Raw genomic sequence first — 25,203 nt, 5'->3', positions numbered from 1 at the left:
CCATCTCCTGAGAAGTAATTTTCAGCATCCCTGAGCAGCCCGTCTCAGGAGCGCCGCTTGGCCCGGCGTTTAGCGGGGGGCGGGGCTGGACAGGGCTGGGGCGCCTTCTTACGGCTTCCTCCGCGACCGGGCCTGGGTGGAGGCTGCTGCTTGGGCCGGGCGGGAGGGGCGGGAGCCGCAGGAGGGCGCCCTCGGCGGCGAACAGACTGAGGGATCTGCCCGGTCGGCTGGGTGGAGGCAGCAGCGGGCCGTCGGGGCAGAATGTGCCTAATGGCCTCAGTCTGTTTCTGGGCGGTGGAGAACTGTTGGGCGAAGTCCTCCACCGCACCGCCGAATAGGCCGGCCTGGGACATGGGGGAGTCGAGCAGGCGAGAGCGCTCAGCGTCCCGCATGTCAGCCAGGTTCAGCCACAAGTGTCTCTCCTGGACCACAGCTGTGGACATCACCAGACCCAGGGAGCGTGCGGTCACCTTCGTCGCCCGGAGGGCGAGGTCGGTGGCGGCGCGCAGCTCATCGAAGAGCCCTGGGTCCGTCCTACCCTCGTGCATGTCCCTTAGCATCTGCGCCTGATAGACCTGCAGAGTGGCCATGGCATGCAAAGAGGCAGCCGCCTGTCCCGCCGCTCTGTAGGACTTCGCCACTGGGGTAGACGAGAACCTACAGGCCTTGGATGGGTGCTTAGGCTCGCCGCGAGAAGAGGCACTCTGAGGACACAACTGCATCGCAACAGAGCGCTCAACCGGGGGGAGCCCAGTGTACCCACGGGCGGCTGCCCCATCGAGGGGAGGAAAGGCGGATGAAATCAACGAGCCGTCGCGGGAAGACATGGGAGTCTTCCAGGACTTCGAGATTTCATCATGCACGTCCGGGAAGAAAGGTATTGGGGCAGGCTGAGGACGGGAAGCCGCAGCTGCACCCAAAAACCAGTCGTCCAGCCGCGAGCGCTCAGGACAGGGTGGAGGGTTCCACTCCAAACCAATGCTCGCGGCCGCCCGGGAAAGCATGGCCGTCATCTCTGGATCGGACTGAGCCACAGCCGTATTCACACCCGAGGGTGGCAGCTGTGACGAGTCGTCACTTCCAGACGAATCAGACCGGCCTAGTGATGCTGCGATCGACATCGCATCTTCCTCTGGAGCACCAAAGGACACCCGCGGGACCTCAAAGGACGGTCCCGCGATGATCCCCTGAACGCTCGCGGGTTGCAACACTGGAGAAGGTGCTGCGGGGCACGGACACATAGTCGGCGCTTTGTTCCACACAGTCACCCTCAGATCACCCTGGCCACCAGCCGAAGTAGAGCCTCTCGAGGAGGCGCTAGATCGGGGGTGTGGATGAGGGGACTCTCACTCTTGCGAGATCCTTGAGTCTCGATCTAAGTGTTGCGATGGTCATGTTCCCACAGAAAGAACATGACTCATCCACGAGCGCTGCTTTAGCGTGATCAAAGCCCAAACACACCAAGCAGCGCTCGTGCCCATCAGAGTCAGACACCAGTCGACCGCAACCAGAAGTGCACGGGCGAGGCATCTTTAAAAAGACGTGCCGCGTGCAAGCTCTTTTTGTGAGAGAAACTCAGTGCTGAAGCGCCCGCGGAGAACACACTCGCTGGCAAACCACACTCAGATAAGCAGGAAGTGTGCACTCGCCGGGAGATCGCCGTCACACCAACACTGGAGAGTTGCTCGTCTCGTAAGAAGCTGACAATCAGAGATAGCTTAAGGAGTGAAGAATTACACTTGGCTCCGAAGCGAAAACATATCTGCCTGTTGCTGGCGTCCTCCTTTTATACCCACGAGGTGGGGCGGAGTTACGTCATGCAAATTCCGCAGACCCATGGCATTTCTTTGCCATTGGCTCGTTTTGTAATACTCGAAGTTGATAGGCTTTCTAAGCGAAACCCCATTCGTCGTCATCCGACGTAACTCGGAGTGACAACGAAAGGGAACTATTGTTTCCTTGGTGCAGCACGCAGTTCACAGCATCCTTCGCCAGTCTGATGCAGCAGAGGCTTCTGGCCTGTCAGCCTTTATACTGGGCTAGATGCCCCATATGTTGTGATTCCCCCTTGGTAATACAATATATGTATTCTTCCACAGTACGGTTTCCGTCTGTAAACCTGTGTCTTTCGCTGGGCAGTTTATGCTCTGCCCCGTCTCTGCGTATGTAGTAGTTCCATCCCTGTCTAGACAGGACCTACCGCAGAGTTCTTTCCATATGTAGCACTGCCCCACGGGTCAGTCAATCTGTGTGTTTCCACATGCTTCTCCTTAGAGGTAGGATGTGACCTCCGTAGCATCCATCTACATTGGACTAGGTACGCTTCCCCAACGTTAACAAAACTAGGAATAGAGAACTGAAGCACTCTTCCCATTGAGTAAACATACTAAAGGAACAGCAGCTATGAACGTCTGCATGGTAAGCCTTGGCCCTTCCATCCCATTGGCATAGAGGCCTATTATTCTTTGGGCTTACGTGGGGCACTGGTTAGGATATGACTGTATGATAGCAGTTGTATGAGTACAGCTTGCCAGCATCTTTGTCTCCAACACTCATAACACAGTTCAGTGGCTGTGGCGCTTTCCGTAGGGGCCCCATTTGTCAATGTTCGACATAACATCGAATGTGACTAACATATATGGAACATCTTCCTGATGGAGGGAACAGAGACACTATGCCACTCCTGCCACAACCTTGAACCACCCTTCTGAATGGCCAGGATCCCTGTCTGGCTCCTCAACATAAACATGAATGAGTGGATGCGTGCCATATACCTGTATGTACGAGGGAGTGGCTTGGCATGCAAATTCCACTCGCCAATTCCATTGGCTGTTTTCAAAGGTGATTTGGTCTCTCAAGTGAGACCCAATTTTTCAGTCTTTGATGATGTAATAAGCTATTTTATTTTATTTTCGCTTTATTTCAATTAATGATTTTTTTATTGATTTTGATTTTGATTAACAATAATAAGTCTGGGAACAGACTGTATTATAATTTATTATTATAAACTAAACTGAACATTACAGTCTAAGCACAAAAGAAACTTACAAAAATATATTTTTTTCTTATCATGCTAATCTCTAGATAAATAAAACCTTAGTTCTAAACAAGGAAGTTTGTGCTGCTTCATTAAAAGCCATATGATTAGCTCATGACAGAAATCTCCTACGAAATTTGTCTCAAACAGCAAAAACGTGAAAAAACTCACACTACATGCACGCGACATTCGACCCCACCTACAAACTGACATTTGGAGCCATGGTGGGCTGCTTGTCAAACTCGATCTCTCTGTTGGAAAAGCCTTCGTCTAAGACTCATTAGTCTGGTTGTCTGACATTTCAAGAATGTCAAATGTAACTCAGGGATCACGCTGACATCCAGTAGATTTGCTCAATGATTCTTTTGTAACGTTGCTGGCTGGATCTACAGTATGCGTAGTGATATGCTGAGCTGCAAAAAATTATGCAGTGTCCAACCAAAGAAAATCATTGAAACTTTATTAATATACTGCAAGGCAATTTATTATTGTGCATTTGCTGTACCCATCCACAAATAAGCCTATACAACAGCACAGTTTTGCTGCCATTTAAAGAGATAATGAAAGCTGTTTAATATCCCTTGCTGCTGATCTACTTCTCTTCTCTTTCACTGTACCCCCTAATATTCAGAAGGCAGTATTGCTTATAATGCATGAATTACATTAAACTGAATCGTCTTGGTGAACAGTAAAATTGTCAAAAAATGAACTGGGGCCATGCGATCATCATTGATTTTGTTTTATCATTTTCATTAAACAGAAGAGTTAATTTAGTTAATTTTTGCTCTTTTGTTAATGTTTATTTTGTTCTCTGATCCAAGATGCTGAAACAAATCAAAACAAATCCAAGTTACAGTACTAAAATTACTAAAACCGAAATAAAAATAAAATAATGCTTAATAGAAATTAATATATAAAAATAAAAGCTAATAAAAATATTTATTTATAAATACCAAATATAAGTAATTCTAAAATAACTGTGTTCCTCACACAAAGCTATTGTATGAGTTTTAAAGACATTTTGTAACTCGACAGCCTTGATAGTGGCCAGGAAAATGTACCTTTTGTGTTCCACTGAAGAAGAAAAAAAGTCTTAATGACAAAATCTTCATTTTTGGGCAAACTAAACCCATTAATAATAGTCCTGTCAGTTTAAGGAGGCACGGTCAGCATGTAAAACAATGTCTCACTCACTATTTCAACCATTCTGCTCAGACTGACAAGACAAACAGTGAGGGTGTAATATACATACCCGGTCTTCAAGCTGACTAGTGCATCATTCACCCCGGTCTGATGGTACTTCACCATGTACTGGTGCATGTCAGGGTAATTCTTTCGGATGTTTCTCTCTGTACTGCCGTTTGGGACCGTTCCAAAGCGGAAAGGAGGGGAGTAGGAGTAGGGGCTCTGAAACTAAAAGTTAAAAAAAAAATAAACAATCAATAAAAGAACAACAGGAAATAAAATGCTTCTTTTGTGTTTACAAAACATTACGTTTTATCACTTACACTCCAAAAAAACTGCTTCCGATAAGAACAAAAAATGGTTTTACAAGCCAACTCATTTAAAGTTCACAAACTTTTCATTCTCTAGTACTTTTAACACCTATACAGAAGCCATAATATACAGTAGTGTTTGAATGTGTTTGTTTGTTGACCATTTGACCACAGTTATGCCACTTGAATGTGTCTTCATGAGCAAACTGTGTCATGAGTGACTCTTAATGTCTTCTTCTGCAGGCCCATACATGGCTTCATCTCTCCTCTTGACCTACTTTTTAGAGAACTAACATTGCCTGTCTTATTATACCATTAATTCTCTATTACAACCCAAATAAATGCCCTTTTTGTCTGGAACAATTAGCTGAGGAGCACTTCTCGAGCCAGTCTACACCTGCTGCTCTCCCTGTACTTGACTCAGTATGGTTATTCATTTTCACTGGGCAGCCATGGCAACACTTAAATAACACATTTTCTGAATGGACAAACAATATCTGTATTTGGGAATCAGGAAAAATACACACTCATACATACACTACTGTCTGTTGTACAAAAGCATAATGCTCTGTGTTCTGTAAGTGAAATTTTGCATCAAAACACTACACCATTTACAAATGCTGAGCTTGCAATAAAACACCAACTAAAAGTCCCATGACAGCTGAACAAGACAAATGATTCTACTTTAATCACGCCCACTACTATATAAGAGAGTTCACAATCTATGTCAAAGAGCTTTGGGCTTTGTTTTTTACTTTCAGACAATATATTTTAGATTTATACTTGTTTTGCCAAAATTTTCAATAGCTCCACCACCAACACCACACACACACACACACACACACACACACACACACACACACACACACACACACACACACACACACACACACACAAACAAACAAAACACAAAAAAAACCTCAACCTTCTTAAAAGATACAATATATTTTTATGTGGCAGAAAATGAATTGAACTAGTTCAAATGATTTTAATTAGCTGTAATACCTGAACATTAATATAATATAATATAATATAATATAATATAATATAATAATACTATTAATGGCTCTGGGCAATTGTTCATCCTTATTGTTCCATTTTTTTCCTTCCACATACTAATTCTGCAATGTAATGTCCGCACGAACTGCTCCGAGACATGATGGTTGAGGATCCAAATGCAGTTTTATTGAAAGGGTAATCCAAAGACGTAATCCAAAGTACAGGTAGGCAGACCATACAAACAAACACAACAAGGAAGAGAACACGGGCAAAAGAGTAATCCACAGAACAGGCAAGCAATCCAAAAACCAAGAGACATGAAACCAGGGAGAATGCTCAGAATTGCAATGTAACACTAAACAAGACTTCGCAGATAATGAATGAGAAAACCAGGCTTATATGGGGTGAGCTAAACAAGATAATGAGACACAGGTGAATTTGATAATGGATGAATAGTCCAGGCAGTGAGTTATGGGAAATGTAGTTTGTGATGGAATGACAATAGTCTGATGTGGAGTGCCCTCTGTTGGCTCTCAAGGGCACTCCAGCTGGTGACCATTACAGTGTCCTTTTAAAAACTAATTATTTTAAAGAATGCTCAACCTCATTGTAATTCAACACTCACAGCAGCATTATGAAAGATTCCTGTGCATTCTCTGCTCTGATAGTAATCAGTTCTTAAGTCTTTGGTTTCATGTAAAGGAGAGACACTCGTTAGTCTTGGATACAAGCCTTATGAATATAACAATATAACTTCAAGTCTGCAAAGTAAACACTCTAGACTGCAGTAAATACCCAGCAGAGACTGCAATGTCTTACCAAAGGTCAAAGTACTTTGTTGGACTATTACAGGATCGAAACCACTGACTGTACTCCCAGTCAGTGGTCAGTGGTATAGCTTTCATTAGATCTTTGGGAGACACACGCACTTGACACAAGACCTATCAAATGAATATCCTTACATGACTTAAAAGGCATTAAGAACGTGAATAATATTACTGCAAGTAAAATATAAACTGGTCCGAAAACCAGTCAGTTTCTGGTGTGACCACCATTTGCCTCACGCAGTGCAACACATCTCCTTCGCATAGAGTTGATCAGGTTGTTGATTGTGGCCTGTGGAATGTTGGTCCACTCCTCTTCAATGGCTGTGCAAAGTTGTGGGGTATTGGCAGGACCTGGAACACACTGTAGTATATGTCAATCCAGAGCATACCAAACATGCTCAATGGGTGACATGTCCGGTGTGTATGCTGGTCATGCAAGAACTGGGATGTTTTCAGCTTCCAGGAATTGTGTACAGATACTTGCAACATGGGGCCGTGCATTATCATGCTGCAACATGAGGTGATGAATGGCACAACAATGGGCCTCAGGATCTCGTCACTGTATTTCTGTGTATTCAAACTGCCATCAATAAAATGCACCTGTGTTCGTTGTCAATAACATACCCCTGCCCATACCATAACCCCACCGCCACCATGGGCCACTCGATCCACAACGTTGACATCAGCAAACCGCTCACCCACACAACGCCATACCATCTGTCTGCCATCCGCCCTGTACAGTGAAAACCGGGATTTATCCGTGAAGAGAACACCTCTCCAAAGTGCCAGACGCCATTGAATGTGAGCATTTGCCCACTCAAGTCGGTTACGACGATGAACTGCAGTCAGGTCGAAACCCCGATGAGGACGACGAGCATGCAGAGATGGTTTCTGACTATTTATGCAGAAATTCTTTGGTTTTGCAAACCGATTGTTGCAGCAACTGTCCGGGTGGCTGGTCTCAGACGATCATGGAGGTGAAGATGCTGTATGTGGAGGTCCTGAGCTGGTGTGGTTACACATGGTCTGCGGTTGTGAGGCCGGTTAGATGTAAATCCAAATTCTCTGAAACACCTTTGGAGACGGCTTATGGTAGAGAAATGACCATTCAATTCATGGGCAACAGCTCTGGTGGACATTCCTGCAGTCAGCATCCCAAATGCACGCTCCCTCAAAACTTGCGACATCTGTAGCATTGTGCTGTGTGATAAAACTGCACATTTTAGAGTAGCCTTTTATTGTGGCCAGCTCAAGGCACACCTGTGCAATAATTATGATGTCTAATCAGCATCCTGATATGCCAAACCTGTGAGGTGGATGGATTATCTTGGCAAAGGAGAAGTGCTCACTAACACAGATTTAGACAGATTTGTGAACAATTTGAGAGAAATAGGCCTTTTGTGTACATAGAAAAAGTTTTAGATCTTTGAGTTCATTTCATGAAAAATGGGGGCAAAAACAAAAGTGTTGCATTTATAATTTTGTTCAGTATATATATATATATATATATATATATATATATATATATATATATATATATATATATATATATATATATATAATAACAATGATACATATTTATATATATTTTGGTTTGGTGTCTGTAATATTTTTTTTGTTATTGTCTCTTATGCTCAATGCTAAATAACTGTTTTCTATTTCATTATATTTTAAAATGTAATTTATTCCTGTAATGTCAAATCTGAATTTTCAGCATTATTACCCCAGTCTTCATGTCACGTGATCCTTCAGAAATTAGTTGAATATTGTGAAATGTATTATTATGATCAATTATCAACATTTATTATAATTATCAATGTTGAAAACAGTTGTGCTGCTTAATATTTTTTTGTGGAAACCGTGATACATTTTCTATAGTAGAAACAACAGCATTTATTTGAAATAGAAATCTTTTGCAAAAGGTTTTACTGTTACTTTTGATATATTAAGTTTTCATTTCTTTAAAAAAAAATCTTACTGACTCCAAACTTTGAATGGTGGTATGGATATATAAATCGTTTTACCTTGTTGTCGCTTAGACCTGTCACTTGGTCCACAAATTCCTCCTGGATCATGAAGGCAGCCAGGTTAGCAGTGTAACTGGCCAGGAAGATGACAGCAAAGAAGGCCCAGACAGACACTATGAATTTACTGGTGGTGCCTTTGGGGTTTTGCACCGGCACAGAGTTGTTAAATACAAGGCCCCACAACAGCCACACTGCTTTCCCCATGGTGAAAGACGGTCCGTGGGGGTCTGCAGAAGACATGTTTTCATTAGCATCCTTCATTTGTGACAAATGTGTTGCAATGTGCCTTTTTCAGTGCTTTAATTTTGGAAATAATATATTTTCCCCTCTGCATGGTCATTAGAGTTCTTACACATATTAATGACAACATACAGCACCCTACTGCTCAGCTGTTAATCATTATATTCTTGAATAGTTCATTGTTTTTATATAAGCAAAACTGCATGCAAGAGTTAACAGTGGAACATTGGTGTAAATACACAGAAGTGAAGCTGGAAACGGTTTGTTTGTAAGGTGGGTGTAGAACTAGACAGCTGATTTATCTTTAGATTTCTGTGACGCGTTTCCCTTTTGAAAACGGAACAATCTAAGCTTTAAATGAGTCATCTAACAAGAGAAGAAATGCTTTTTAATGCCACATAACAAAAGCACTCCAAATGAGACTACATGAATTAAATCTGATCTACTTGAATCAAATGAAAATGAATTGAACCTTCTTGAACTAACTCAGAGCCTGAAACCACTCAGCACTGAAAACAGTGAAATTAAGAATAAATTAAGCCTTCATATTTTGCAAAAGAACCGAGGGATTGTGGTACAGATTTTGAGACAGGCTCTATCAGAGCAGGGCAAGGGTTTAAGAGTGTGCCTGAAACTGAAAGACCAACTGTATTGCAGGGGAACCGCAGGGGGAGGGAGTAGCTGAGGGTTCTAGTTACGTACCTTTGCCCTGAGCGAGGTTCCTGTTGAAGCCCAGGGGGCTGATGTACTCAAACATGAAGACAGCCATTGCCGTCACCAGCAGCAGCATCACAAACATCATCACCCACACAGACGCACTGAAGGGCTCTGCAGCGAGGTAGGAGAAGGAGGAGCAAGAGACAGGTAGATCAGGGGAAAAAACAACACAGTCAGCGACTATCATGCAGGCATTCTGCATGGTATGTGACTATAGACAAGCTGAAGAGATTAAAGAGCTTTACCATGGGAAGTAAATGGGAAACTGGCAAGTTTCCATTGGGGAGGTTTCTCTGACCCTATAATTATTGGCCTTATGCTAATTAAATAATGGCTTGCTGATCTAGTGCCATCAAGCATAAAGAAGCACTCGGGGTGCTATAAATCTAAAAGCGGTCCACTTCAGCAGATCTGTGGGAGACTCTATTGGCCTGTTAGATCTGTGCTTTGATTGGTGAGAAGACCTCAATATTTTGACAGGTGGAAATAAGATGCGCCTCTCACGATCATCAGGAAAACGGCCGCTGTGCCCTGCAGATAGTTACCTAAAAACGCTGATGGAGAGACAGTTCCGTTGCTACGGGATACCATCACACTAATCCCCGTTTCCACGAAGGGGACGGAGAAATCGATGACCTCTGAGCGCTCCTCATTGATTGTCAGGGAGCCCACGGCCATGACTGCTTTTTTGGTCAACACCTGTGGCAGAAGACAAGACAACAAAAAGGTTCAGACAAAATCTGCTAAATTTGTATACAGAACACCTGGGATATTTCAATTTATTTTTGCAACCAAATGAAACTTTGAGTTTCAACAGCATTTCACTCCTCTGGATCAAAATTGAACAAATATCTACAGTAGCTCTTTTCCCCAATTTCACATTTGATTGCTTTCAGGCTTTGAGTGATTACTTCCAGTGTAGAGAAAGAGAGAGAAGCTCACTCCGCTTCTGTGAACAAAATTTTATTCAGTCTAACCTTTGTTTAGTACTGTAAATGGAAAAGCAGATTTGGCTATTTAAATCTTCTCACCTCTCCCACCATGCCGTTCCACACATTGTTGATCTTCTTGCCGTGCTTCCCGTTGGTCACTAGATAAAGGTCATAGGTGAACTTCACATTCCGAGCAATTTTCTTGAGTATGTCGATGCAGAAGCCTTTGCAGCACTTTTTGATGTATGTTCCTCCTCCCTCGGTGGTGTTGCTGATGAATAGAGCATATTAATCAAAGCTCAACTTAAAGCAAAATATCTGAATCATGATGTCAGGAACATTTCACACTTAACTGACTGATGCAGTTTCTAGATTAATTAATGTAGGGGGAGATATATGGCATGTGTTGCAATGAACATTCAAAGCAGTAAGAAATGCAGAGTTTTGTGCATTAAAAAAATACAGCAGTCACTCTTGAAATTGCACACAAAAAAAGCAGCACAACTGTTTTAACATTGATAATAATAATAAGTTTCTTGAGCATAAAATCATCATATTATTATTATTTTAGAAGAATCATGTGACAATGAAGACTGAAATAATAATGCTGAAAATTCAGCTTTGCCATCACATGAATAAATTACATTATAGTAGAATATAATAGAAAATGGTTACTTTAAATTGTAATAGTATTACTGTTTTTAATGTATCAAATAAATGCAGCCTTGGTGAGCAAAAATACGGAGCCCGCCTAGTCCCACTTTGTCAAAAAAAAATAATTATAACTATCTCGTTGCCTCAAGATAGTAACTCGTGTCCTCAAGATAGTAACTGGTGGCCTCAAGATAGTAACTGGTGGCCTCAAGATACTAACTCGTGGCCTCAAGATACTAACTCGTGGCCTCAAGATATACTAACTCGTGGCCTCAAGATAGTAACTTGTGGCCTCAAGATAGTAACTCGTAGCCTCAAGACAAGTGTATATAAAAGGAGAATGCACAATGGAGCAGCTTTTCTCCCCAAAGCAGAAAGTGCACGCTAAAGCTGCCACCCGCTTAAGGCACTTCTTGGTAGGATAATAGCTATGGATAGAGAGCATTTGATAAAGTTGTATTTTAATTTGCGGTTTTCGAATAATAATCAAATAATTCTCAGCAATCTTCGAATATTATTTTTGCTTGAAAATTTTGTTTTGTATAAATTGTATCTTCATTTTAAGCAATGTTTCATCAACAAATTTGCCTGGATTAATTAATAAGATGCAAATGTATATAGTAGACAATATAATCAGGACACTGGAGGCGCCGGCGCGTGAACTGGAGCGCGTCTCATAAATTAACCAAAACTCAGACCTGAAAAGTATATCTATAGAAAGCTCGAAATGTCTACTTTCAAACGAAACAATTAAAAACAAAAAGAAATTGGCTTCTCTCTGCTTATGTCGGCTAATTCATATGAAGTGTGCATTTCTCTTTAGACGCGTTCACTAGCTACTGCGAAGATGGCGAGTCTGCATCGTCAATAGTATCTTTGCAGTCACTAACATAGAAAACACTAATTTATTAATAAACAATTAAAATGTTTCATGCATAATCATTACTTTTGCCGGTTCTTTGTAGCAAGCTTTATTTCAGGTGTTGCGTGATATCTCTGCGCCCAAGTATCAGTGCTTCGCCTGCTACTTCGGCGCCGCTGCCAGACTACGATGATGCATGCACTTCGACAAAAATGCATTTGCCCACCTATGATTTCCATTACACGAGAGTAGATGTTAAAACTTCATGCTGATCTGTACTCGGCTTTCGCCAAGATAAACACCAACTAAGACATAGCTTTACAGTAACCTATGCCTCTCCATCCATTTACGCTTCTTTCCATATGGTGATGTAAATCTCCTTCTGTCTAGTGTTAACACGCGTCAGCACACACAACGGCTGCAACCACAGTGCGGTCCCCCCATGACAACCGTCTGGATTGACCTGAGTAGGGGACATCTCTAGGGTCTTCAAGTGGGTACCTTCCATCCTCAGTGTTTCGTCGACTAGCCCACGACACCTCAAGAGGGCTCGACAGTGACTCTGGCGTCCCAGAGTCACCCCCCTCCGTCCCCCACTCAACTCAGCCCAGCTTACTGACCTCTACATCCCTCCTGCTGCTGAGACCTAACCACAATCTCACAATCTCTCCGCAACCCAACCATACGTGCCAACCCGTTTGACTAAGGCTGTCGAGCCACACTGGTGCGTTAATATGCAGTTTCAGTGGCAATGGTTCCGTATGGCATACCACCTACCGCAAAACACAATATCTGCCCAACCACCCATCATTCAGGCAATATACACAGGAACGTAATGACTGTAAATACTATACAACCTATACAAATAAACCAACAGACTCTTCAAGTTTTCAAGAATTCTATGAAACCGTAGCATGGCGGCCTGTACACAGCCAGCTAGAATCTTTCCGTCTCAACCACAGCCAGTTGCTGCTCCTTTCTGCTGCTTCAGATAAGTTCTTTACTGTGCGACGCAACTAAATCTAAATACTATCTGAATGTAGGTGAGACAGTGAATAACCTCAATTTCAAAAAACGGTGGAGTGTTCCTTTCACTGCCTTTTACTGAATCCCTTGCAAAGCAAGTGTGTTCAGTATATCCTGGTAACGCATCCCTAAATTAAAATACAACTATATCAAATGCTCTCAATCCATAGCTATTAGCCTACCAAGTGCCTTAAGCAGGTGGCAGCTTTATCTTGAGGCCACGAGTTAGTATCTTGAGGCCACGAGTTACTATCTTGAGGCCAGGAGTTAGTATCTTGAGGCCAGGAGTTAATATCTTGAGGCCACGAGATAATAATAATATTTTTTTTTACAAAGTGGGACTAGGGGGGCTCCGTACAAAAGTGACTTCTTTATAAAAAATTTTTTTTTTTAAAAAACGTTTTACCGACCCCAAACTTGCGAAATGCAGTGTAGATAAGAGTTTAATCCATTTTTAGTCAGATATGTTTAACGAAAGAAATGTTAACAACTACAAACACTTATTACTAAACTGTCATTTACAGAAGTGCCTTTTGTTTTAAATAAACATGCTCTCTCTGGAACATAATTTATGGGTTGCCCCATTCATTTTGTTACAACCCTGAGTTTTTGGAGAGTAAATTCAGATCAAAAGTCAGTGTGAACAGAAAAAATGTTGTACTCAGAGTGATTAGAATTTCAAGTCTCTGATTCCATGACTACCTTCATCACACACTATGTCATTGCTACTTCATGTTTATAAATCACACAAAAAAAGTAAAAACATTTTTCTCTCACCAAAAACATGAAGTTAGGAGCGAAATGATAGTTGTTATCTTTGTAGCCCTTTTAGTATAGTATAGTTAAGCCGGGGACACTATGGTTGATTATGAATGTAATTTGATACTTACGACTGATCATGCCCAAACGCGTCGAGTCAGAGACAGTTGCGTTCAGTCGGTGTTTAAAATCTGCTCCAGTCATTGGAAACAGTCTGTAAGTGTGTTCAGTTCAGTCTTAGAATGTTTCAGCTAGTCGTTAAGTGTGTCCCCGGCATAACAGTATATTGGATATGTGAGCTTCACATGATTTTCACTGCATGTATAACCAATCTCTGTGTAAACAAAACAGGATTAAGCACTCAGAAGAGGAGTCACAATCGTATTTAGCTGCATTGTGTCTAAAGCATATTTTGGACAGCTGTCTGCTTGTGCAGATCAGGCTCTAGCTGGGATTAAAGTACAGTAGGTATAGTCTGCTGAAGCATGAACGATAGAGCCTTTTGCTGCCGGCAGTGGAGATTTTTCTTAATTACAATAAATAGTAGGGCTTTCCCATGAGAGCCACTCTGGGAGCCATCAAGGGAGTGCCAAACCTCTGGTGAAAATTGCAGTTGGCTGGAGATTTCTGATGCCTCGTAAAGACCACCGTCATTCTGTGCCGATTTAATTGCACAGGGATTCCTGTTTTCCTGAGCGAGGAGGAAGACAATTCTATTTAAAGGCAGTCAAGATTTTTATTTCATTTGGACTGGGGGAGAAAGTCCTGCTCTTAGACACAGTCAGGAGGCGTTGACTGGAGTAGGACCTGCATTACTACAGCTTATGTCTAGTGTTCATATTCTCATTCACCCCCTTATTCATTTCTTAGTTGAAGAATATTACCTCACCCAAACAAACATCCTGTTTACAACCTCATATTAAAATCTATCTGGTGTAATCCAATCACAAATGGTTAGCCAGACACATTGAATTGTATACCTGGTAGGGACTATGAGTGTTAAAACGAAGGCTTATAACATTAAAATTGATCAATTTATTTAATTATAATTCAATTGTAAACTTTTATTAAATAAAAATGTAAATATATAAATCACTTCAATCATGCCAAATGGCACAAGGATTAAAAAAATGCAATGACTTTAATTTATTCTTTATCGTTACATTTAACATTTTTAACAAGAATCCGATAAACATTTATTTATTAATACATGTATTATTAATTTATGCATATAATTCACATTTATAGGTGGCGCTCCTAGTCCTCCATTTACACCTGTATTTAACACTGTCACTTGATCAGATGTTTTTAACATGGTCATGTTGACAAGTAGTGAGGAAGAGTTGTGCACATTTTTTAATCACAGAGATCTTTACACATGAGTCAGGGACACGTGAAACTTTTGCTTTTGTCCAAGATAATTTACAGTACACTTATTACAGGGACAGTCCTCTTGGAGTAGCCTGAGGTTAAATGCTTTGCTCAAGGGCACAATGGCAGTGGTTAATGGACTGTCTCTTCTTGTGTTTAAACTTACAATATTTTGGTTAACAGCTCAGATGCTCAACCACAAGTCTGCACAACATCCTCTCTGGGGGAGGAATGTTTTGGACATAATTATGAGAGACTCAAGTAAATATAGCACTATATACATTTATCAGGCAGATGTACAAAGCAGCTAAGCTTGTAGAATTTTTTTCTTTCTTTTTTACTTTGGTTTAAAAAAAATGACAGGGTTGCAGACATGACAGAGCTGCATTAGTAATCAAGCCCCCATCTGAGAGAGTGGAGCATCACCACTTTGGAGTTCATACAGAGAACACTTAAACTAGCAAAGCCACCTGGGAGCCTCATTTAACTTTTAGACTGAAACTAATTAAGACTCAGATTTCTATGTTCTTTAAAAAGATCAACACTAAGAAAAAAACCCCCACTTATGAATATACTTTGTCTCCCATGGGATTGCTCCCATGTGCACCAATTCCTTCTTCTTACTGTGAACTATCGCCATATGTGTCCCCCCGATGTAATTTGATTGCAACAGCTATAAATATCAGTTACTTCAAAATAATGCAAAATTTATAAATGCTTCCAGCCATGTATGGCCAGAGAAAGTGCATGTGTATTGTATAAGCCTGGGGGAAAAGATACTAAGGAATAGAATAGAATAGAATACATTTTTAATCAATTACAGTGCTCACTGATTGTCCTAGCTGTTCTACAACTAATATCTGAACAAAATAAATTAGTTTACAATACAGAGACAATGCAGTCTACCAAAAACGTAAAAGCTGAGCAATAAAATGTGTGTTCCCTGCTATTGTGTTTTGGTGGGAAGCTTATTGTAAAGCCAGCCTAGCACTGATCACATAAAAGCAGAGGAGTGTTTTTGGCAGCAGGAAGTGGCCTGATGCCTTCTGACTGCAGAATTTAACAAACTTTCCTGTCTCCACAATGAGAAAGACACACATTCGACTGCCTAGGCAAAATCCAGTTTAAAATCAATCTTTTCCCCTCTGTGCTGGCTATGATGCACATGATGAATTCCCCCGGCTCCTGCAGAGCCTCTATTCAAACTCTCACATGGCAGAATCCATATTATTACAGTCTTCTTCACATTTCGATTACCCCAGCGGCAATAAGAAGGGATCCCTTATGTTACCAGAACACTTCCTCGCTTCATTTACAACACCAATTACATTCTTATGAAGACACACTGTCCGCCATGTTTGTTTCTTCTTTTAGAGAAATATGGCATGCTAATGTGGTCACTTGCCAAGACAACAGAATGTGTAAATCTAGGCAGATAAAAGATGGAGCTAAAAGATGGAGGTTAGACTGTGAGTTGACAACAGGTTTAAGATATCTGAATTCTTGACATTTGCTTTGAAAGCACAAATATCTCAATGGCGCAGAGTGATCTTGAATTGTTTGCATTTGTGTGTGTGTCCTGGTCACTGAAGGATGTTTCATTTGTGTCTGTGGCTTGTCAAGCTGGCACTGCATCAGTTTCTGCATCTACAGACTTCAGTGGCAGCTGAAGTAGAGGGTGAAAATGACAGCTGAGGATACCACATCATCAGATTTATCTATGTTAATAAGTGTTAGACTGTCTATCTGTCAGACTGGGCCAAAAAAAAAAAACCTTCACATTAATATAATTAATTATTCTGAGGTTAAAGGATTAGTTCACTCATGAAGATAAAAATTGGCTTTCTTCTTTCATGAAATTTTATTATTTCTTATTTTTTGAGGTCATACTTGCAATTACAATAAATGGGTACTGGGAGCTTTCAAGGTTTAAAAAGAATGCAAAAATATAAGTTGTCATTGTTTTGGGTTTTGTTTCATGTTTATGCGTTTCATGTAGTTTATTTTAAAGTTTAGTCACAGTCATGTGCTTCCCTTGCTCCTCATGTTATCCTGCCATGTGCCCCCCTTGTGAATGTGTCATGTTTTTTTTTTGTTCTGTTTTGTGATTGGTTTATGGTCTCTTTTTACAGGTGTTTCTAATTGCTCATTAGTCTTTGTGTATATATATAGCCCTCATGTTTCATTGTTCCTTTGTCTACTGTACCTTTGTTCACTGTAATCTCTGTTGGTGAGTTTGTTTATTTCATGTTCGTTTCAAGTCAGGTCTTTGTTTATGACCTTTATTTGTTATGTTAAAGGAGAAAGGAGAATTTTTAAGTTAATCTTGATCATTATACCTATGTCAGTACTGTCTATAGAAAAAAAAAACGAACCGGATTGGTGATTGCAACACGGAGCTGTTACAGCTAATGCCCAGAGCTCCAACTCAGCTAAAACGGCATATACATAAAGAGTGTCTTTGTGCCTCTTAACAGACACAAAATGCAATTAAAATGTCTGTCCAACATGAACATGGCCCTTGCATGTGTACAAGGTGCATTTAGTAACTTGGCCATTGTTTAAATTCACCTAAATAGTGTTTTAGATGGCTAGCTGTAGTCTCGCGCTGAAGTCCCGTGGGAACTCGGTTGTAGCCGGAAAAAGGTAAATATCTCTCCTCAAGCCGTGTGTGCCCAAATGGAAGGATAAATAAAGTTTACATTACCTCCACAGTGGTTGCACCCGTCTTCGTCCACTTATTGGCTTTTTTCTTCAACCAGCCCCGCTGTGTTGTGTCTGTGTAGTCATCCTTGTCAAAGTGTTCGCTGCATATGCGGTAAACTTTAGCGCATAGTACTAGTATGGGAGTTTGCACATCAAGTTGAAGTACAACTACAGAATCTCGAGGTCATGGAAAGGAAGACGATGAAATTGTAAGTTCTTGTATTTTCGCATTCTGTTGCCTCAATTCGGAACGGCACAAACGCGAACAATTTCTTCTACCTTTCTATGTACCTTTTTCCGGCTACAACTGAGTTCCCACGGGACTTCAGCGCGAGACTACAGCTAGCCGTCTAAACACTAGTTAGGTGAATTTAAACAATGGCTAAGTTGCTAAACGTATTTTGTTCACATGTAAGGGCCCTGTTCATGTTGGACAGACATTTTAATTGCATTTTGTGTCTGTTAAGAGGCACTAAGACACTCTTTATGTATATGCCCCCATAACTGCCGTTTTAGCTGAGTTGGAGCTCTGGGCATTAGCTGTAGCAGCTCAGTGTTCCAAGCACTAATCTGGTTCGTTTTTTTTTCTATAGACCGTACTCACAAAGGTATAACGATCAAGATTAACTTAAAAATTGCCCGGAGTTCTCCTTTAAATTAACATAACAAATGGGTTCATGAGCACATGGGTTCTTACTGCAACTTACTTTCAGTGAACTTTCTTACAGACCGCTAGACCTCTAAAATGAACCTAGCAGTTACTTTGCTACATTTGCGCCAGGCGAATCAACCCATTGAAGAATATGTGATTTGTTCGGGGCTTCCTGGGGGAAAGATAGACTGGTCCATTGCAGAATACATTGACCATGCCCTTCTGTTAAGTGCTATGGCCACAGAGGCCACCCATGAACTCACTGTGCCTCATGCTACGGAGGTAGTTCCAGGCCCGCCGATGCTCCACGACCCTCTGCTCCACGGTCCAGGTCTGCTAACACTCCACGGTCTACTGCTCCACGGTCTACTGCTCTACGCTCCAGGGCCGCAAGTGCACCCCGACCCTCTGCTCCACGGTCCAGTCCGTCCTCTGCCCAACAGCCCAGGTCCACCACTGCTCCACAGTCCAGTCCCTCCTCTGCCCAACGGCTCAGGGCCGCCTCTGCTCCATGATCCAAGTCTGCCACCGCTGCACAGTCTAGACCACAATCCAGGCGCTCTTTCTCTTCACGATCCTGGCCCTCCATCCCTCCCCCTAGACAGCCTCCACCCTTCTGCACTATATGTTGTTTTGTGTTTATTTTGTTGGGTGGTTCGTTAGGGCGTCGGGTGCTGCCCTTTTTTGAGGGGGCGGATATGTCACGTTGTTTTGTGTCAAGTTTGTTTCATGTTTTAAGTCAGGTCTTTGTTTATTGTTCATGTTTGTTAAACTCCACATGAGTGCTTACTCTCTTTCAGTGGACTTCCTTACAGTCATACAGGTTTGGAGAAGACATGAGGCTTTGTAAATAATGACAAGTTTGAAGTCTGTACAATTTGTTTTTGGAAGAAGGCTGCTCACCAAGGCTGCATTTATTTTATAAAAAATACAGTAAAAACAATAATTTGGTGAAATATTTGTACAATTTAAAATAACGTTTTCTATTGTTATATTTTTAAAATGTAATTGTACATTTGTAATTGTAATTCCTGTGATGGCAAAGCTGAATATTCAGCATCATTACTTTAGTCTTCAGTTTCACATGACCCTTCAGAAACCATTCTAATTTGCTGCCTCAAGAAACATTTATTATTATCAATGTTGAAAACATTATGTAGCTTTATATTTTTGTGGATTTTTTTTTAATGATTCTTTGAATTACAAATGAGTGGTATTTATTTAAAATATGTTTTTGAAACAAGGTTCACCTTTACTGTGACTTTTGATCAATTTAATGCATCTATGCTGAAGAAAATTATTAATTTCCTTTCGAGCATTTGGGTGAACTATACCTTTGAAATTACTTATGCAAATTAAAACTGTACACATCACTGACAGATGAGCTTTCAAATAACTGGGGAATTTTCTATAGCTTTTACCATAAAACTTTTAGCTTTTGGGAATGTAATTTAAAGGCTGTTTGTCAAACCACACAGAAATTAATCATAAAACAGAAGATAATAACAACTCTCTGATCTTGTTTACGTTAGGTTGAATCAGGGCAGAAGTTCCCGTTGGGTTTTCTGATGCACTAAAGTTAACAAGTTCTAGTTCTGTTTACTGTGATTATGGCTAAGTAGTTAAGTTGGCTGAGTAATTTTGCTGATAAAACCAAACAGATGAGGAACCAATAAAGTAAGGCTGAGGGAGAGAGAGAGAGAGAGAGAGAGAGAGAGAGAGAGGCAGGTCTATCCTGCCAGTGTCTTTGCATGCCTCAGTAATTCCTGCCTCCTCTTCCTCCAAACGGGCACAATGGATGCTTGAGTGGGAATTGTGCCATTGGAGGAAAACAACAGAGAGCGTTGGCCTGCTTGCAAGTGGACATGTGTGGAATCCATGTATTCTCTCGAGTGTTTGTGTGTGTGCTCAGTTCTTTGATGAGACTAATCTGCATGCATACAGAGCAGGCTATAGTGATCCTTTGAGATCATATATTCTTCGCCCTATTTAGCAGTGTATGAAATCCAATAAAAGCTCCTGTGTATTTCTTTAAGGGACATGGGCAGTTCTCACAGTCTCCATAAATCATGGCTCACAGATCACAAGAACTTTTATGACTGAACTTTTAAATACTTGTATATATGCTCAAAAGTGTACACTACCTTTCAAAAGTTTGGGGTCAGTAGTACTTTTTTTTAAAATTAAATAAATACTTTTTTATTCATCAAGGATGCATTAATTTGATCAAAAGTGACAGTAAATACATCTGTAATGTTAAAAAAAAAAATTAAATAAAAGTTATTTTGAACTTTTGAAAAAAAAGTATCACGGTTTCCACCAAAAATAATTACTAGCACAAAATAATAATAATAATAATACATTTTTAAATAATTAAATGCACATAAAAATGTAAATGAACACAAGAGACTTTCAAGATATTTGAAAAATCTTACCGACCCCAAACTTTTTAAGCAGTAGTATACTTTTTTTTTTCAAAACACCTTCATGTCTCTCTGACAATAAGCACCTAAGACTCAGTTTATACTTGTAAAAATCAAATGTTTCTTCCAACTACATGTGGACAGTAACACTCTACCACACTTACACCCGGTGTACTCGTTACATCATAAGAAAAATGGCATATATGCTAATATTAGTCTCTCTGTATTACTCTCTGTATCCAGATAAGATGGTGGATCTGCGACTAGACATGACCACAACGCATCCCTGCAAGTGTCAGCAGAGATTGTGCCAACTACTCTCCCCTGTGAATGCCTCATCGACACGACAGCCATCAGCACTGATCCTCAACAAACCTGTCTCCATACCGACGTAATGACTCTGATCTTCAACCAGATGGATCTGAATGTTACGATCCAATGTTCCGACTCCAGACCTGTAATTCTGCCTGAATCATTAACATACTGTACACTGTTGGTTCATTGGCCAGAGGAGAACTGGCCCCTCGACTGAGCCTGTTTTTTTCTCCATTCTGTCTCCTGATGGAGTTTTGGTTCCTTGCCACAGTCGCCTTTGGATTTTGGCTTGCTTACTTAATATTAAGTAAGAGATATTAAGAGATACTTAATATTCAACAATATTATTGATCTGCCTGCATTGACACCATTGTATGAGAACTGAACTGAGCTGGACGATGACACCACTGTTTTCACCAGAGCGGCTATATATATATAAATTAACTAAATTAATAACTTTTTTGCAAAAAAAAAAACGAACCATTACTGAACTTACTTAAGCTGGACTATGACACTATTTTCTTCTAGATCTGCTGTCCAGACGAAACAAACTTTGTTGCATTATTTTCCTGTTTTCACTGTAAAGCTGCTTTGAAACAGTCTGTATTGTAAAAAGCACTATAGAAATAAAGGTGAGTGTCTTGATTGATATGTAGTCATGCAGTCAACAACACTCAACATATATCAAACAAGCTAGCTTACATGCCTCTTTGCACCTCTCTAAGGCCAAAACGTCAAACGTCCAACAGTTTGAGAGTGATTTTTTGAGGTGACGTGAGTGATGGGAAAGGTGAGCATGAGGGGAGGTTAAGAAAAACAAGCCTCACTCTTTGATGTGTTTACGACAGGGCACAGAGTTTCTCATGCAGGTGCCCGTTAGGCGCTCCACATTCTCCACGATGACAAAGGGCTTCTCCTCTAGTGTTACAATGGTCAGGTGATTGTCGTCTGTCTCTGCATCGCCAAACGAGTTGAAGCGAGGCCACACCGGGTATTTCAAGGTCAAACTCTGGTTCTCCCATTTGCCCATCTGGAAATAAACCAAAAAGAAGAGTTTCATATTCTTGCTTAATTTTACATTTCAAACTAATTTATTGGCATTATTGTTATTTACTTGCAATATTATCATGTATCAATACACATAATAATAACAGTGACAGAAAAAAAAATGAAAATGTAGGTGTTAATTATAATAAGAATCATTAAAACATAATGAAAATAAACAAAATAAAATTCATTTAAAAATATTAAAATATTTGTTCGGCTGAATGTGGAATGAGTTTATTTTTCAAATTATAGTAGTGAAAGGGAAAGTCTCCCTCTGTCTTGACATCACCAGTGTCACAATAAGCAAAGAGTCATTTTTTCTCTGGATGCCATGTTTGTCTGTCAGTCTTCTGTGGCTAGACTGTGATCACTAAGCATGTATTTGCTGAGGGATCCATCTCTGCTTTGTATCTTCCTCTCTGTCCCAGAGGGCAAGGTGTGGGGTAAAGCAATGCTTGAGACTGAATCATATCAGATCCACACAGGCCAGCCCAACACATTCATAATAAAACAACATTATGAAAAGCTTGCATATAACACATTCCTTGTATCCGAATATGCACACTTCTCTGCTATACTATACTGTTTATTCTAAACTGTTTTAATTATTCTGATTTCTTTTGATTATTTTAATTTCTTCTATGTAAAGCACTTTGAATTACCATTGTGTATGAAATGTGCTATATAAATAAACTTTCCTTGCCTTGCCTACATAGGGAAAAAGTTGCTTGTCAAATTAGTATAATGTTGGAATACTCAGTCTTCATTACACAGTAGGCCAACAATACCCGGATGATACCCAGATTGGTGCCACTCTGGGGAACAAGAAAATCCCCCTGAAAAAGACGTTCAGTCATGATGTCAAGATACCAAGCAGATCTGCTGGAGTCTCAGTCAAAGATCCATGGCTAAGATACACCAAACTCCCCTAAGTGTGCAAGGTCAGTGTACTGGAGAAAGATGAACAGTGATCTCACTAGCTGCAGAAGTGCTAACCAGTGTCAAAGGAAATTTGGGTTAATGCTGTTAATCCTATCAGCAAGTTTTAGGAGGAAGCCGTAATCGTGGTTCTCCTACTCCTGATGAACCGGGGACTGAGGACGTGTCTGACACCGTCAGAATTCCCTTTATCAGCAGCACAGCCGCCGATTCAACCGTAACCTTATTAGAGTTTAAGCGCCTTTCTTTTTGAATTCCCCCTCCAACTTTCTTCAACGCTTCTTGTTCCACTGTGTGAAAATTTCATTTCATTAATATGTTTCATTTGGTTTGATGGTACATTTCTTTTGTCAAGCATTGTAGGTAAAAATGGCTCACCCAGCTTATCTGTCTCAACTGAAAACAAAAGTAACTCCTAGCAGTTTCTGTCAGGCTTCCCACCCTAAAAGAATGATTAATGAATTCAATGTTTTCAGAGTATTTTCTTTTCTGAAAATAAAAGGACATGACTCCTCTTGTATAGTCAGTCATTTACAGAGATGTCATGCAAACATTTTAGTGATGCTGGAGTAAAGACGTGTAATATTCGGGCAAAATTCCCACTTTGAGTGTCGATAGTGATGCTTATGCATGAAACATATGTTGCTGATGATGGAGCGATAGGCCACAAGCAACTGAATAATTCAGTGTGTTTTGGAAGGGTGAGCTGACGTCAGCAAGCCCACCAATGAAAAAAGAGTGCAAATGCTAAGAACAACACAATGCTGTCTTGAGTTGAAACTGCACCTAGCTATTAATTCTTAATGGAACAGGATTCAGAAATTGATAAACCTAGTCCTTGCTGCTTTTTTCTCTCATCTAACTTCTTTCCACCGTCTCATGAGTAGTACACACACTCTCTCTCTTGTTTTCATTCTGCTCATTTCGGCCTCTGGCTCAGCTTGCTCTCCCTATTTTTCCTCTGTTATTTGGATTATATATGTTTGAGCATTTGTATTTGAAACTTTGTTGCCCTTGAAACACATTTCAGCATACATTCATTACAAATGCACACACATACCTATATTGTAAAAATCCAGACCTGGCACTCCTGGGTCCCTATAATACACTCAACACAATGCAGCGCCAGGCACAACGCAAGTGATTTTTTGCTAGTTTCAACCCGACGCATTTAGCATTTTCACATCCTGCGTCAAGTTGTTTAAATAGCAAATGCATTTGCGCCCATTTGTCTGGTCTGAAAACGAGGTGTGTTCAGGCGCATTGTTGGTGCGTTGCTATTTTGAGGCAACAAAATATATTTTTTCATAATTTAAAGGGCGCATTAGTAATATGCACATGTGTACACTCTGCTTATTACACACACACAGGGACACGCAGCAGCACACGAACTAGCCAAATATAAAAAATAAAAAGATTACAATGTAAAATATTATTATTGTTTACATAAAGCTATGGTGGAATCAGGCTTGTCCCGTAGATGTTCTGCTTGCACGATTTAACCTTGCGCACGAGCAGATCCGTTTGCTCTCTGGAGACACGTTTAGTCTTTCCGCTTGCAAATTCTGCCATGTAAATAGCAATCTGCCATGCCGCAAGCACATCTGGCTGTTAAAAGGATTGGGAAATTACACTCTGATTGGTTTATTGCACGTTACGCCCAAAACACACCCATTACTCATTAAGAGAATAGGGACAACCCTTTTAGACCATGCGCTGGGCTCGCCAACCATTTTTTCCCCGTTGTTAAAGTATAGCAAAAGTGGATTCGGACATGCCCTAAATGCACTTGTGCCGTGCGCTTAGAACGTTAAAATAGGGCCCCTGATGTCTTAAGACCTTTCAGACTAGATATAAACAATGTCAATATTCAAGACAACAACATAAATGCGAGTGTGATAATGCTTTTATACAACTACTAAATAAACAAGAAGTGATTATTGAGTAACTTTTAGATCCATTATTGCCTGCTCCACTACATTTTACACTTGCCGGCTTTGAATAGAAAAAGTTGTGTACTAGATTGAATGCAATCAGAACATACTACACGTACTACAAATAGCTGCAAACCATACTGTGTGAAAACCATTTAGAATGTCCTTGCACTTGAAAAAGTAGTGAAAGGAAGGGGTTTTAAATATACTACATAATGCATTTATGAGGCATTACAATCA

At 40.6% G+C, this 25,203-nt stretch overlaps 1 protein-coding gene across 1 annotated transcript in view; it reads right to left on the bottom strand.

Moving 5' to 3' along the window:
• grin2aa (glutamate receptor, ionotropic, N-methyl D-aspartate 2A, a) overlaps positions 1-25,203 on the bottom strand; it is a 207,146-nt gene that overhangs the window by 14,585 nt on the left and 167,358 nt on the right. Inside the window, exons 5-10 of the mRNA XM_077212528.1 lie at positions 21,871-22,073; positions 10,375-10,546; positions 9,889-10,042; positions 9,329-9,454; positions 8,384-8,613; positions 4,290-4,450 (exon numbers count right to left, since the gene is read on the bottom strand). Of these exons, the coding sequence (XP_077068643.1) occupies positions 4,290-4,450; positions 8,384-8,613; positions 9,329-9,454; positions 9,889-10,042; positions 10,375-10,546; positions 21,871-22,073 (1,046 nt within the window). The remainder of the gene's footprint in view (positions 1-4,289; positions 4,451-8,383; positions 8,614-9,328; positions 9,455-9,888; positions 10,043-10,374; positions 10,547-21,870; positions 22,074-25,203) is intronic.

Source organism: Siphateles boraxobius, unplaced genomic scaffold, assembly GCF_051911475.1.
Source record: "Siphateles boraxobius isolate OS27281-9 unplaced genomic scaffold, OSU_SipBor_1 66, whole genome shotgun sequence".
In the NCBI taxonomy this organism is placed as follows: domain Eukaryota; kingdom Metazoa; phylum Chordata; class Actinopteri; order Cypriniformes; family Leuciscidae; genus Siphateles; species Siphateles boraxobius.
Note: the sequence above shows the minus strand (reverse complement) of the source record. Positions and strands in the feature narration are given on the sequence as shown.